Raw genomic sequence first — 14,610 nt, forward strand, 5'->3', positions numbered from 1 at the left:
TATTGTTAAATCCATCTATACCTGAATCGACTCATGCTTAAATTTTATTTGAATTTTGCAATATATGTTTTTGATTTTATTATAATTTGTATGTCTGAATATATAAATTAAGCTGTTTAAAAAATATGGGTTAAACGGGTCGTGTTCGGGTCAACCAGAATTTATGTGTCTGCGGGTTAGGGTTGACATATTTGACACGAATAATATTATGGGTCGGGTTCGGACAGCATATTTCAACCCGTCAGCCCACGAACCCTATTTTACACCCAGTTCCTGTCACGTAAATAATAAATAAATTACCACAAAATGTACAAAACAGTAATATCCAGAAAGCATTGGTACGGATATTCATATCCAAATCCATATTCATATTCTCCACCCCACTCCCAAATTATTATTCAGCCTTCGTTCCCAAATTAGGTTAAAACTCTATCGCCATGGGAGCCAACAGCAACCACAACCAAGACGGATCCGACGAGCAACAACGCCGATCCGAGATCTACACCTACGAAGCCCCGTGGCACATCTACGCCATGAACTGGAGCGTCCGCCGTGACAAAAAGTACCGTCTCGCCATCGCCAGCCTCCTCGAGCAGTACCCTAACCGCGTCGAAATCGTCCAGCTCGACGACTCCAACGGCGAGATCCGATCCGACCCGACCCTCTCCTTCGAACACCCGTACCCGCCCACCAAGGTCATATTCATCCCTGACAAGGAGTGCCAGAAGCCTGACCTTGCCACCTCGAGCGATTTCCTACGCATTTGGCGGATATCGGATGATGATGAAACTGGAGACGAGGAGAGTGTGAGTGTTAGTGTTCCCAATGGGAGTTCGGGTTCTCGGAAGGTGGAGATGAAGAGCTTGTTGAATAATAATAGGAATAGTGAGTTTTGTGGTCCGGTTACTTCGTTTGATTGGAACGAGGCCGAGCCGAAGCGGATTGGGACGTCGAGCATTGACACGACTTGCACGATTTGGGATATTGAACGGGAGACGGTGGATACGCAGCTGATTGCGCAAGATAAGGAGGTTTACGATATCGTGTGGGGCGGTGTTGGTGTGTTTGCGTCGGTGTCGGCGGATGGTTCGGTGCGCGTGTTTGATTTGCGGGATAAGGAGCATTCGACGATTATTTATGAGAGTTCGGAGCCTGACACGCCGCTCGTGAGGCTTGGGTAGAATAAGCAGGATCCGAGGTATATGGCGACGATTATTATGGACAGTGCAAAGGTGGTTGTGTTGGATATTCATTTCCCGACGCTTCCGGTTGTGGAACTGCAAAGGCACCAGGCGAGTGTGAATGCGATTGCTTGGGCTCCACATAGTTCGTGTCATATCTGTACTGCTGGTGATGATTCGCAGGCGCTTATTTGGGATCTGTCTTCCATGGGGCAGGCGGTTGAAGGTGGGTTGGATCCAATTTTGGCGTACACTGCTGGTGCTGAAATTGAACAGTTGCAGTGGTCGTCTTCGCAGCCCGATTGGGTTGCTATTGCTTTTGCATCTAAGCTTCAGATTCTGAGGGTATGATTGTATTGACAGTTTGGTATGTGTTTGGTTGCAGTTGTTTTAGACTGATTTGTAGTTTATATAGCTTTACTGACTGAAATTTGCAGCATTTACTTGTTAAGTTGTTGACATGAATGATATCTATCCACCAAACTAAATGTTTTTGGTTTTAGTTCTGTGCATTATATTGTGGCTAGAATATTTGATGGGAAATTTACACATGGATGTACATAATTTGCTGTCTGAAAGTTGATTGATACTAATAGTTATTGGGAAACAATGTATACAACAAATAAACAGAAATGGGAAATTGATTCTATTGCAAATTAAGAAAAAAGATAACAAAATAGAAAATAATGTGAATCCCTTGATGATAGTATTTTTCCTTAGAACAACCAGTGCTTCTTCCTGGGCTTATGCTGCACCATAGCTTCTGCAAAATGCACAAATATGATTAGTTAGGCGGTTACGACACTCTAATTGTAAGATTCTTCCTTAATCATAATCAAAGGAAACCCACCTCGAATCTCATAGAGCGAGTTGTAGTGCACTTCAGACCAAAAACTTAGCCACAGTTCTGTATATTAAAATGGGAAAACATGGTTTTGCTGGATTTTTGTGGTGAATATATGTATACGGTTAGAATAAGGTAGTTAGTTATACCTCGTTGAGGTGCCTGGTGTTGTGGAGTAATTTCTATAAAACAGGTATCCCGAAATGAAGTTAAAAGGCATATCTTTGCAGCAAACTGTAAATTCAAATACAGTAAATATAAATAATTTGAACTTTGAACCAATGAAATATTGAAAGTTTACCATAACTAATACTTTTTCAACAAAAACATAAACACAGACTAGTTGGGAGATTTGAGATTTGCTTATTCAAACAGCTAAGGTACCATGCTTATATGCTTATTTTATGATGAAAATGGAGGTTTGAGATTGCTTGTTTGAAACTACTTATGCACCTATTTATATGATGAAAATAAGTAGTTTTACAGGGATCCTAAAAACACCCTAACTAGGAGGTTTTTTTTAACACTACGCGAAGCAGTAAACATTCTTTTAATTCGGCTGAAGTTAACAGAAGAGGAAAACAAACCCTATCAGCAGCCGCTTGCAAAGTAACATGATCTCCCCATTCACCTGTTCTGTAAATACCAGTATTCAGTAACTAAGAAAATACGGTATTCATATACATAACAAAAATAAAATAAATTAAAACAATGATACTGCATGCAGTCAAGAGATTAATTTTGTTTGCAGTAAAATGCCACTGCATGCACTTCAATATATTTTTCTTTAACAGACGAGTCACGACCTACTTGGATATTTTTTTGTAATACTTCTTGTACTTCATTGGAACATAGCCTTCGTATGGAGAACGAGACTCCTTCAGCTGCAAAATGAAAATATAGGCATTAGCATACATTATAAAGCATATGACTTGGCTTCTCAAAGGTACAAAAATTGGACATTATACAAAAAGACATTATGACAAACCTGCTTCACAACCTCCTTTCGGACATGCTTGTGGTACTCGGGTGACCTGTATAGCTGGTCAGAAATTGCACGAAACTGAAAAACATGAAAAAAAACAATTTAATTAATAATGGAAACATAACTACAATATGATAAAACTAACAAAAGTAGCCATTTTTCTAAGTATGTCATAAGCAGCCTTTCTATCTATCCTCATGGTAGAGATATGGTTTACCTACATCCTATCCAACCCTCCCCATAATCTACCAATAGCTTTGTTATGGATGAGATTTTACTTGACAGGGTTGTTTACACAAATAATGATACATACGCAAATCTATACACAAATAATAATACATACGCGTGTCTATACAGGATATGATGTTGTGTATCACATTTGTTTCAGCCAACATTACTGTTAGGAAAACGTATGATGCACGAGTAAAAGTAGATGACTAAACAAGTGATTTATTTATGACATGACTATTGCGTTATAACGGACCCAAGAAATGCAAGAAAGCAACGATTTTCATGGTTTTCTCATGCAATATAATGTAACAAGAAAGAAATTAAACACACCTGACAATTTCCATCACCAGAAACCTTCACTTCACATAAACCATAAGCATGTAACCTGAAGACGGATAATCAATCTTCAAAAATCTTGTTTATATATTGTATGTATATATGATAATAAGCATTGATGATTAGTCCATTAGTCTACGAATATCAATCAAATTAAACGCACATACCTCTCGCTCAACCGTTGATGATCCAAACTAGCATCACTAATATTAGGTATAAAAGAATTAATCCGCGGAACATGCTAAAAAATTCAACCATCAACCACAACTAAATCAGATCAAAACAATTCCTTCGTCAATCAAATTTAATAAACCATCATTTACCCGAACAGGTTCGAGATTGGTGAGCCGCCTACCGACTGAACCGTCTAACTTAGCATACTCTTCCGACAATACAGCAGCAATCATCCCATCATCCTCAACATCTTGTTGACTACTCAATGAAGTTGAGCTGGAACATTCGCCCACACTCGGCGGATGATCCGATGAGCGTGGTTCGAATCGAGTGATTTCGTTGTTTCTCATCTTTCAAAACGATCAGATCAATTATAACAACTGCAACCGCTGATACAGTTACGAGACGGAATAGAAATCCAGATCCAGGATAAGAAACGTATATTATAATATTATTATTATAGAGAATAATAATCGTATTGCGTAATATACAATCAATATAGAATTAGGTTATTGGATGCAAATTATTGAACAATTCATCAAACATAAGTCAAATTCGTTGGATTTTCATTGCGTCTAAACGATTTTGATTAATTGAAGTAAATTACGCGTAATCGACTAGAAAGATGAAAGTTTGTTGGAGATTAGCGCGTTTACCTCGGTGCGAATAATAATCTGGTGATTGACGTGTAGGCAGAAAATAGGAGGTAAAAATATTAATAAGGAGTGTTTCCTTCCGTCCTGCGGTTATTGAGGATTTGTAGGTGGGAAGAGAGATTGAAAAAGACACAAGAACAGATGAATAATTATGAGTTAATAATATTGGATATGGGCCGCTGCCTGCCAAACTCACCTGACCACACCGAATCTCATAATAATATCTCCAAAACTATTTGTTTCTTGTGAACTTGTGATAATAACGACTAGATATTTAGATATTTGCTTATACCTGGAAAGTTGACGTATCAATTAAATTAACGTGTTACTGTTAAAATCAAATAGTGTACTTATGTAACTACATCGTAAGTAATTATAATATGTTGTAATTACACTATGTTGTATATATAATTACACGACTTGATTCTTACAGTTAGCACGTAATTTAATTTGTATTTGATTCAAACGCTACTTGTATTATTATTTAGATTATTATATTAATCTAGAAATGACAAAAGAGAAGAAAAAAATTATAAAAAATAACTATTTTTTAATTTAAAATAATGCCGGTTTCACCAATTTATAGATATTTTTTCTAATATAATTCTAAACTATTATATTATCACTTTATTAGATAGAGAGATTGGTTAGAATTATCATTAGATTGAATTTATCATAATTGAGCAATGAGCATTTAACAATTATTGCATTCTTTCTTTTTCGTGGGACATTTATATTCTTATGTAGCTTATTTATAATACATAATATTATGAGAATTTCATAATTTCATTATTTTAGGTTTATATAGAAATAATATTCTGTATTGTATATTTTATGAAGATTTACTTTTTATTTTTCTCCTCATCCGTAACTAGTTTCATTATGCCTTGGGTTCATAGGGGTGACCAAACTCCTAAACTCCTGACCAGTGGGGTACGAAAAGTGCAAGCGATGTGGGCACACTAATCATACGGGCACTCCTTATGGATATGTGTGAATGACTAGGAACCCACATGTTTTAGAACATTTTCCATTAGATAGGATCTTCAAATATTTGGCATTGACATTCTCCCACCACCAAAGACATGTAGGCCATAAGGCCCTCGTGCATTATTGCTCATTCGTGGCAGCACATTGTAAAATTGACTTTACTTTGGCTCAAGCCACACTCAACAAACACTTGAACTCAACAAGAGACAACAATTTTCCATTGGTTTCGTCGACTGTCGAACTCTTGTCGACCATCACATCTAGGCCCTTAGGTTAATCCTCTCTCATCACCATTGCTTAACCAATTTTAAAGAAGTCTCCAAATATTAACATGTCAAACTTCATGAAGGCCCACAAATAAGGGCACATAAAATGTATCTTAAGTTAAGGACCTTTGGCCATACTTCATAATTTATTGGTGATAAATTACGAATGATACTATTGAGGGCATACTTATAGGATGCAAAGTGCCATCTTAAATGTCATTAACCTTGTAAACAATTACAATCAACAGAAAAGAATATCAAGAATCAAATAAAGATATACATCCAAATCCAATCCAATCAAGCAACTATACAAATGATTTCCATGTACTAATCAATCTTCTTCACTTGAATTAGTATCCAACATATTTACACTTTCTGCCACCAATCCCGATGGGCTTCTGGCCAAAATCAACTCCTCTGAATCCATTCACTTTTTATGAAACCATTGGCATTACAAGAACTGATGATGATGCATGCATTGTATCATCTCGCATACCCACCAGGCCACCAACAGAGTGTACAAGTACTCTATAGTCTATATCCAAAAAAATTTATAAAGATTTAACAAATTATACTTCGATTCCATCTTTTGATTCCATTCCGGTATGGAATTAAAATTTGCGTAACCTCAGCTCTAACCACAGCTAAGGTTTTTGTTGCCATTGCTCTTGCAAACGACTTCATATTCGTGATCGGTGAGTCTTCAGTCAACCTTTATACAACACCCGCACGTATGTATAAACATGTATTCGTTGAAATGAAAAACTACATGTTTGGGAAATGAACTAGTACTAGATAGTAGATACTAGATGAGTAAATTGTCTTCTTTACGAGTCAACACTATATGACTTAATAATTTGACTTTCTTTCTTGATAGTCAAACTAACCTTTCTAAATCAGTGTTGACTTTTGATGAGGTTATAGATGATAGCTGACTATCCATGACCTCTCCCCCTGAGAATGAAAAGAAACAAATTAGACAAGTTCCAAAGAAAATAAATAAAATTATTGATGCTAAAATTATCGTTTTCAGTAATATATAAAAAAATTCTGAACTTGCATTTAATTTGTAGGTTAAGGTTACTATGATTCAAATGAAAAAAAAAAGGTGGGTCCACCAGATCAGGACCATTTTTAAGAATGACCCGTTATGACCGGAACACATTTTGATTTGTCACCTCAAGATAAAGTTGTAATAACGGAGCATATATGTACCTTTTGACTCATCGGGTGCCAGCAAGGAAATTCCTATGAATACTGAAATCATTCCAAGAATAAACATCACAGTCCTCAAGGCATTTAATACCTGATAAAGAAAAACAAGTAATGTCATAAAACAATTTCTACAGAATTATTATCACTCACACAGCGATTGTTCATTTCGGAACTGATGATATGTTGAGAACTATGAGAACCATATTAAATCTTGTGTAATTCATTATATAAATTCACTAAAATACATGTAGATTCCAATACTTTCAAGATTGTTTTAATTCAAAATTGATAAGCCTTTTTTATCAAAATGCATATATGCACATACACTATATCCAGATTTGTATATCAGGAGATGGGAGATAAAATCAAAGAAAGATGGATGAAAGATAAATAAATATTTTATTTCCAATTTTACATTTTTCATTGACGTGAAATGTACGCATTTTATAAGTTTTTCATGGGTCTCGACCATAGTCACATAAATCGCGGTACACTCCGGTACGGGTACGCGGTTCGCTAGGCTAGACGAATTTGGTACGGAGAGGGGTAGGTTCATTTCGGTACGAACCGGTACGGTGTACCAAGTATTCCAGTTCGATATATGTCTTATATAATCTTATGCCTATTGTAATACACTAGAAGTATAGAACCGTTTGTTTTTTTTAGAGTGAAATTACTCAAATTAGAGATGACACTGGTGGGATTTTATACATCCTATTGGATGTTAAAGTCTGCATGTTACAGACTTTAATTGGTGTAGGAAATCGAAGAGACCCAGTTGCTGATTGGGTTGGAGCGCCGTTCCAATATTCCCGCCCAAATAAAAAACGCGAATTAGGGTTTAATTGAATCGCAAATCGCGAATTAGGGGTGATTTTCAGAGTGATTCGCGAATTCATCTTCAATTGGAGCGACGGTCATCAGAAATTGAATCACGAATTAGGGTTTAATTGGATCGAACGTACCGGAAATTGGGAACGCGATTTCTCCGGCGACCGGAACGATGACGAATTCCGATTGGGTACATCACGTACCAATACGAAAATCGTGGGTGTCTCAGCGATTTATGTGACTATGGTCTCGACATACTATTGGTTCTGAAAAGAAAGGCCCCTATGTGTGTATGTGTGTGTGTGTGTGTAGAGAGAGAGAGAGAGAACCTGATATTCCTGAAAATACACAAAGCCAGTACAAATTGAGAAAAAGGTCCAAGCTATTTGAAACATTGGGACTATAAGTATGGCATCAAACTGTGCTAATCCTTCATTCAACCTTGTCATCTGTAAAAACAAACCAACATTATCCAAATTTAATTTTTCTTTGCAACCTTTTACCATAAAAACGACAAGTATGATATTTATCATTACCCAAAATGCAGCAGTGCATAGGAACATTAAAAGAATTGAATACGTGAACCAGCTGTCCAGGCGATATGAGCTTGTCATGGACAATCTTAAAAGATTTGAACTGAAGAAAAAGGAAAAAGATCATTAATCCCAAATTGCCCAAATTAGAATCTTCAAGAATACCATATCTTAATCAATCAATCACTCACAGAGACTTCGCAAAAAGAACTGAACATGATCCTATGGCTCCTGAAACTACTGCAAATGAAAAGGGAAGCAATAATTTCCAGTAGCGCATAACTTCTTTCCCAGAAATAGCAAGCATCAATTCTCCTCTCCTGATTATCATGATTTATATAAGTAATCAAATGGAAGTAGAATTAATATAATTAATAATCAAATGTTTAATATAATCGCATAATTCTAACCTGTATACATAGTGATGCATGGCAACCACCGCCATCAATAATAAACAGTAAAAAAGGAAGGTCATGTTAATGTACTTCTCTGCCAACTGGTCTTGTGTGTAAACTGTAAAATTTCCAAAAAGTAATTATTAATTAAAAAAAAGGAACATAATTTAAAAAGGAAAAAGAACAAATGTGGTATACCAGGTGATTGGTGATTGCCAAATGCAACAAGGGAGGTGTTTCCAAGGACGATGAAAGTTGTGGCAACTAATACTCTGCATAATAAAACGTACAACTGTTAATTTAAGTTACTTTTATATTACTAATGAAGTAATGAGAAGTACATGATGCAGGTTCTATGAACGTACTTAACAGTCACTGTTTTGTTCAAGACAAAGTGGGCAAATACTATGTTTGACACGAATTGGACAGATCCCAATGCGGAGAGAAGTGACTGCTCAAACAGAAACAAAAAAATGATAAGAAAAACAAATATAAATAAGAAAATAGAGAAATCAAATAACGGCTGCTAAGTTCTAACCGACCTGAGCAGCATATCCGAATGAGATAAAGTTAAGAGCATTTCCAAAAGCAAAAAATAGAATTCCTGTGAACAGATTAAAATAAAATTAATATGAAGTTAGATAAGCAAAAAAGAATAGCAAACAAGAAATTTTTCTTTTTACCGATTCTCCAGGACTGGAAGCTTATAATAGGCTTCAATATTGTCTTTTTGTTTATTCCTTCACCTAGTATCGAATGTCTTTCTCTCTACAATGTTTTAATTACAATTCAGGTTAACTTATTCACAAATTACTGCAAATTAGAACATAATATCAGATACATATCAAATAAACAAGTCGGCTATATTTTCTAAAACGGTGGAGGACATAAAAAATCTTTGGGTTTCCTTTGGATTAAAAATCATTCTTCGTCGTTTAAAAATTTGGCTTGGAATGATTGGTGTAATTTTAATATGTAAGTTTGTTTCGTTGTACGGTTTCTAGTGCCTTGCTAGCTTTTTATTGAAATTAGCTGTTAAAAAAAAGTACCTCATCATGGCCCAATTTAAGAAGATTAGTTCCAAAGTTAATTGCAATGCTGCCGAAAAGATTGATGAAAGCTCCAATCACCCAGTCACCCATAGATTAAAAGCCTATGTGCGACAATGGTGTTTTTGAAATATGTAATCAAGATGGTACTTAGACTTTAAACCACTTTGTTTCAACCGAGTGGATAATGAATTGCCTGCAAGATTATGTTTCACATAGGACAATTACTTAAGTGCTAATCAAGACACATACATTATAAAATAATTATACATGAGCACAAGTAAATGCAGAATCTAAACCACTAATTATCAGATGGTTAATAGTTTAATATAATAATAAGAGATAATAACAGAATCAAATGCACTTTCCATATTTAATAATAATAATAATAATAATAATAATAATAATAATAATAAGTCTCCAGGCTACATGATGAAAACTAACAACATTAATGAACAGCAAGGCTTTAGCTGTCATACTAGCATTATTGATGAACCCACAAAAAAATGAAAAATGAAAAAAAAATTAAACAAATCTCATGTTTAAAAACATTATAATTAAACAGCTGATAAGTAATTCCTTAAACATAACTATTAACTACGAATTAAGTGTGAGCAATAACCGAAAACCGACAAAACCGAACCGAAATTAACCAAAAACTCACAAAACCAAACCGAAATTAGCTGATAACCGAACCATTCATATTTTCAAATATTTCTAGCTTTTATATTGTATATCTACATTTCATGTTTTATAATTTATTTCTAAGCAAAAAATTAGTATAAGTTAGGTTTTGGTTATTAACTAAACGGAACCGAAAACCAACAAACTAACCACATAAACCGAAAACCGATTGGTTAATATAATAAAATAGATTAACGGATGACTTCACTTTCAATTTGAGGCTAATAACCGAACCGAACCGTGCACACCACTAACTACCGGTTTGTTTATAAAATGAAAAGAGTAGGTAACCGTAATAATCAGATCGGCGTAACTACAGATCTTAGATTAATTAATTAATAATAATAATAATAATAATAATCCGGAGATATCGTACCTCAGTTGTGAGAGAAGACGAATAAAGTTTAAGTAACCGACGAGAACGTGAATCGAATCCGGTAATTTGATATGAATGTATGATCAGTTACTGATTGAGAGTTTTGGCGAATCAAACAAGAATTTGAAATGAGATTGAAATTTGAGATGAGAGAGGTGTTGAGTTGAATTTGGTCTTTGTTGGTTTGTTTGTACAGGTGTAAACGAGTCTATTGGGTGGCTTTGGCCAGACGCATATGAGGTTTTGATTTTCCAACGCATTCAGCCGTCGGAGCCTTCTTTATTGAATTACCGAAATACCCAATGGCTTTGACCACCCTTTCTATTGTGTTAGTTGACTTTTTGTGGCAATAACGTAATTTACAATTTCTATTTTCAACTTAGTTGGGATATATTCCGTTGAAATTGGATAGACAGGTGGAATATTTTTTTTTCTTGAAAGACCAACTAAAATCATATATATAAACACAGCCCGAAAGCCCAAATATACAAACACCATTGATCGCCAAAAAACACTAAACATTTGTATACAAAATTAAAACGAAAAGCTCCTCCAATTTTCCCATGAGGCGATAAGCTTTCTTGAACGATTCTTCACCCAAAGATAACTCAAAGATTTGATTTCCCCAACTACGCTTGATAGGTGAATCGACCTCCCATTAAACACCACCTCATTTCTCGACTTCCAAATGCACCACATAGTAATAAGACATATCGCATGATACGCTTTCTTTTTATTAGAGGAGAATCCCGAGTATTTATATAAATCTAATAAGTCTCGTGTATAGAAAGCGTAAACCGGAGGAGCCCGACACCACATAGCAATCACCTGCCAAACATCCCCATCATACATTACCAGTCTATCCGCAACCCGACACGTCTTATCGTTTTCCATCGCATACAACCTCGGAACCGAACCCACCCAGAACAAGATATTCGCACCATTCCTTACAACACTCCTTAAGTTCGACCTAAGACATATCCCCAAACGATCCAAATCTGAATCTATCTTACCAATGCCTCTCCATGGACCCACGGGATGAAATTCCATGTATGATGGATCGACCACACAACTTTTCTCCATAACCCATCATTCTCAACTTTAAACCTCCATAACCACCAAGGGCCCCCCCTTTTTCAACAGGAGCGTTAGACGGGTGGAAGGGATTTGATAAATTATTACACGTTAGATATTCTAGATTTATACAATATGGACCCATTTGGAACCTTCATTTAGACCTTTTTTTGGAACTACCTAATTTAAACCTTTTATTGGTTAAGTACTGCTAACACACAATCTAATTATTAACTGTTTTGTGTTCAACCTGGCATGGTTAACTTATTTAATTAAACAAGTTGATCCCGTAGTATTATTTAAATGTGCCCGAACGAGTTGGCAAGAGGTAATCAAGTTGTAAATGTGGTAATAAGGTTGGTAAGCAGTATTAGGCAGGTAAAACGCTTAGTAAATGGGTGAACTAGGGGAAATATGTAAAAATCATTTTAGTTAAATAGGTTAAAATGGCATGTAAGAGTGACATTTTTATAAGATCCCGCTCAGACTTTTTAGTCGTTTGTCGGTGAAGGGACCAGTTGTGACAAACTGACAAGTAACCACTGGAGTACACATTTAAATATACATGTGTTTTCAATACAAAATACATGTTATGCTCTGTTGTGCCTTTATGTAACCTAAACTAACCCATTAACACATGAGTCATGACAAGATCCGTTAAGGCCCATGAATGTATTATAAAACATAAATAATTAACTAACCATTAACACGTTACTTGTCCAGTTAAGACCCTGCAATTTATAATTACTCATAAATCTTTGTATGTTAGTTTGTGAAACTGGTTTATTTTAAATAAAATTATCTGCATTTTTTATGATATTCTCTAATCTCTACATATACCATCAATTCGTGTTTAGTTTTAATAATACTCACTGTTTTCGATAATAAACTAGTTAGCTATATATATTTAATGCAAGTAATTTACTAACCAGAGCACATCAAAGACAAAAGTGCAAAGACGAAGGATATTTTGAATCGTAATAAATCATTACTTATGAACAAAGACACCTTTGATTCGGAGTCACTTGCGGACAACTTATTTTTTATGTTTATTAGCTATAGAATCCAAGTTTGAAGCTATCTAAAAGCATGTAATTGTTACTGGTTATATATACCATTTCAACAATAGTCAAAACTAAACCAAAACATTTCATGAGAATACAAATAATAACATTTTGCATATATCTAACAATAATATAAAAAGAGATTGTAAAATTCCATAATAAATAAATATAAATCAAATCTATGATTAATAATTAAAATAACCCAGTAGCTGAGCTAATCACTACATATACATTCATGTATACTAATTCACCATCAACATGAACTATACGTGTGTCGTATGCACTCATCCCAGTTGATTCATTGAACTGATTGATGATTTACAGAAAGGGCACAGGCCAATTCCAAAAAAGTGCATGCACCCTACAAGGATATGCAGCATCAGCTGCATTGTTTGGGTTCAGGTTTAAACAATTAAACCGCATGACTAAACGGCTAGGTTTGGTTTGGTTCGGGTAGATTCGGTTAGGTTAAATTTCATACCGAGCTGCTTGCCTATGCATCACATATAATAAATCTTGATTGCTTCTTGTGAGCATATGGTTAGAGGGGTACTATAATAATTAGTATCTTATAAGAGCTGGTAGTGCAGAGTGAAGTTCAGCTAACAACTGGAATATCCAAGTAAGAAGCTGATCTTTTGGTAAATCTATCAGTAATTCCGCCTGCAACACAACGATTTAATCAGATTTGGAATGCAAACAAGTATACGTGGAAAAACAGGCGGGCGGGGGTCGGAGAACAGGTCAAAAGTCTGAACGGGTAAATCTTATACCAATTTAAAAGGGCCAGGTCGGGTCAAGTTTACCCGAAACGGTTTTGTCTTAATCTTATTAAAGATTCTATATTCAATTAGTGTCAAAAATATATTACTTCAGAAATAATTTAGATTTTTGAACAAAAATTGGTTTGGGGAAGTTACTTTTGACCTGTTTCCATCAAAGGTAAGTTTTATATTGTGCAAACGGCAAGAAAAGCAATGTGCTGTTAATTTTTTAACAATATGTAACATGCGTTCTAAATCGTGTTTGGCAAATTGCTTACCCTTTTTATCAAAGTATCAAGTATGCAATTTGTTGCATTAAATGGTAAAAGAATGTGAAGTATCTTCAATTAAATGTTACAAGCTGCATATATTCTGGTAAAATTTTGTAAGCATACTGCTTTAAATTATTAAAAAGTACATTCCATATCCAGGTAAAAAGTTAAGAGTATATTTCATTTTCTTGAAAACTTAGCCCGCTTTTATTTTACCAGTCTGACGGTATTAGACAAAGCAAAACCTGAATCCACACATTCTTATTAAACGGGTTGAATTTTTTTCTAATTTCTAAACTAGTTTGCGGGGGTAATGCCAGAATAAAGCAACATACTTTCAGTCTTGTGTTGTTTTAGACATTGTACTGTATTGTACGTCTCGTTCATTTTAGTCACTGAAGTTATGAAAAGTGTTCCATTTTAATCATCTTCATTAAAATTGCATTCACCGAAGTACCCCTAAACTTATAGATACTTATGGCAACATAGGGGCAACATTTCAAGGGTATTATTGTCATATTTTATTTTTTTCAAAATGGCCAATATGGAACATTTTTTAAGACTTCAACGACTAAAATCAATCAAATCAAAGTAGACCAACTAAAATGGAACATAAGTGAAAAGGCATTGCTACCTTTTGACATTATCCCCTAGAATCCTAGATTAACTAGAAAATAAGTTTTTTTCTTG

The 14,610-nt window shown here is 35.0% G+C and overlaps 2 protein-coding genes and 2 pseudogenes across 3 annotated transcripts; 2 read left to right on the forward strand and 2 right to left on the reverse strand.

Annotated features, from left to right (window-relative positions):
* Positions 1 to 356: 356 nt before the first annotated feature.
* LOC143585312 (WD repeat-containing protein LWD1 pseudogene) lies at positions 357 to 1,681 on the forward strand (annotated as a pseudogene).
* On the forward strand, positions 1,203 to 1,645 carry LOC143585323 (WD repeat-containing protein LWD1 pseudogene; annotated as a pseudogene).
* A 5-nt stretch (positions 1,682 to 1,686) lies between the features above and the next one.
* LOC143585313 (OVARIAN TUMOR DOMAIN-containing deubiquitinating enzyme 12-like) lies at positions 1,687 to 4,504 on the reverse strand. Of its 2 annotated transcripts, none has more exons than XM_077067127.1 (10): positions 4,408 to 4,504; positions 3,901 to 4,131; positions 3,745 to 3,818; positions 3,572 to 3,626; positions 3,014 to 3,088; positions 2,836 to 2,909; positions 2,613 to 2,661; positions 2,175 to 2,259; positions 2,032 to 2,088; positions 1,687 to 1,944 (listed from the first exon to the last, which is right to left on the reverse strand). In XM_077067127.1, exons 2-10 carry the CDS (start codon positions 4,099 to 4,101, stop codon positions 1,898 to 1,900), a joined length of 717 nt encoding a protein of 238 aa, XP_076923242.1. In that variant the 5' UTR covers positions 4,102 to 4,131; positions 4,408 to 4,504; the 3' UTR covers positions 1,687 to 1,897. The 2 variants fall into 2 exon arrangements, with proteins under 2 accessions (XP_076923242.1, XP_076923243.1); XM_077067128.1 differs by having other exon boundaries at positions 3,901 to 4,140.
* Positions 4,505 to 5,848: 1,344 nt separating this feature from the next.
* Positions 5,849 to 11,026, reverse strand: LOC143585319 (putative magnesium transporter NIPA8). The gene is made up of 13 exons (XM_077067133.1): positions 10,747 to 11,026; positions 9,687 to 9,882; positions 9,321 to 9,405; positions 9,180 to 9,241; positions 9,003 to 9,088; positions 8,836 to 8,909; positions 8,653 to 8,755; positions 8,434 to 8,562; positions 8,246 to 8,345; positions 8,039 to 8,158; positions 6,879 to 6,969; positions 6,551 to 6,617; positions 5,849 to 6,375 (listed from the first exon to the last, which is right to left on the reverse strand). The coding sequence occupies exons 2-13, from the start codon at positions 9,777 to 9,779 to the stop codon at positions 6,225 to 6,227; spliced, it is 1,161 nt and encodes a 386-aa protein (XP_076923248.1). The 5' UTR covers positions 9,780 to 9,882; positions 10,747 to 11,026; the 3' UTR covers positions 5,849 to 6,224.
* Positions 11,027 to 14,610: the final 3,584 nt, after the last annotated feature.

Source organism: Bidens hawaiensis, unplaced genomic scaffold (genome assembly GCF_021521415.1).
Source record: "Bidens hawaiensis isolate Kalapana, Puna unplaced genomic scaffold, B.hawaiensis_p1.1 tig00033814_1, whole genome shotgun sequence".
Lineage (NCBI taxonomy): Eukaryota > Viridiplantae > Streptophyta > Magnoliopsida > Asterales > Asteraceae > Bidens > Bidens hawaiensis.

What these genes read in the sequence shown, in the direction of transcription:
- LOC143585313 (XM_077067127.1), bottom strand. Translation starts at nt 4,101, where the DNA reads ATGAGAAACAACGAAATCACTCGATTCGAACCACGCTCATCGGATCAT. An exon ending in TGCAAGCGGCTGCTGATAGG is followed by an intron (nt 2,260 to 2,612) that starts GTTTGTTTTCCT and finishes TTGAATTTACAG; the next exon opens with TTTGCTGCAAAGATATGCCT. An exon ending in ACACCAGGCACCTCAACGAG is followed by an intron (nt 2,089 to 2,174) that starts GTATAACTAACT and finishes TTTAATATACAG; the next exon opens with AACTGTGGCTAAGTTTTTGG.
- LOC143585319 (XM_077067133.1), bottom strand. Translation starts at nt 9,779, where the DNA reads ATGGGTGACTGGGTGATTGGAGCTTTCATCAATCTTTTCGGCAGCATT. An exon ending in TATGCACTGCTGCATTTTGG is followed by an intron (nt 8,159 to 8,245) that starts GTAATGATAAAT and finishes TTGTTTTTACAG; the next exon opens with ATGACAAGGTTGAATGAAGG. An exon ending in GGCACCCGATGAGTCAAAAG is followed by an intron (nt 6,618 to 6,878) that starts GTACATATATGC and finishes TTTCATTCTCAG; the next exon opens with GGGGAGAGGTCATGGATAGT.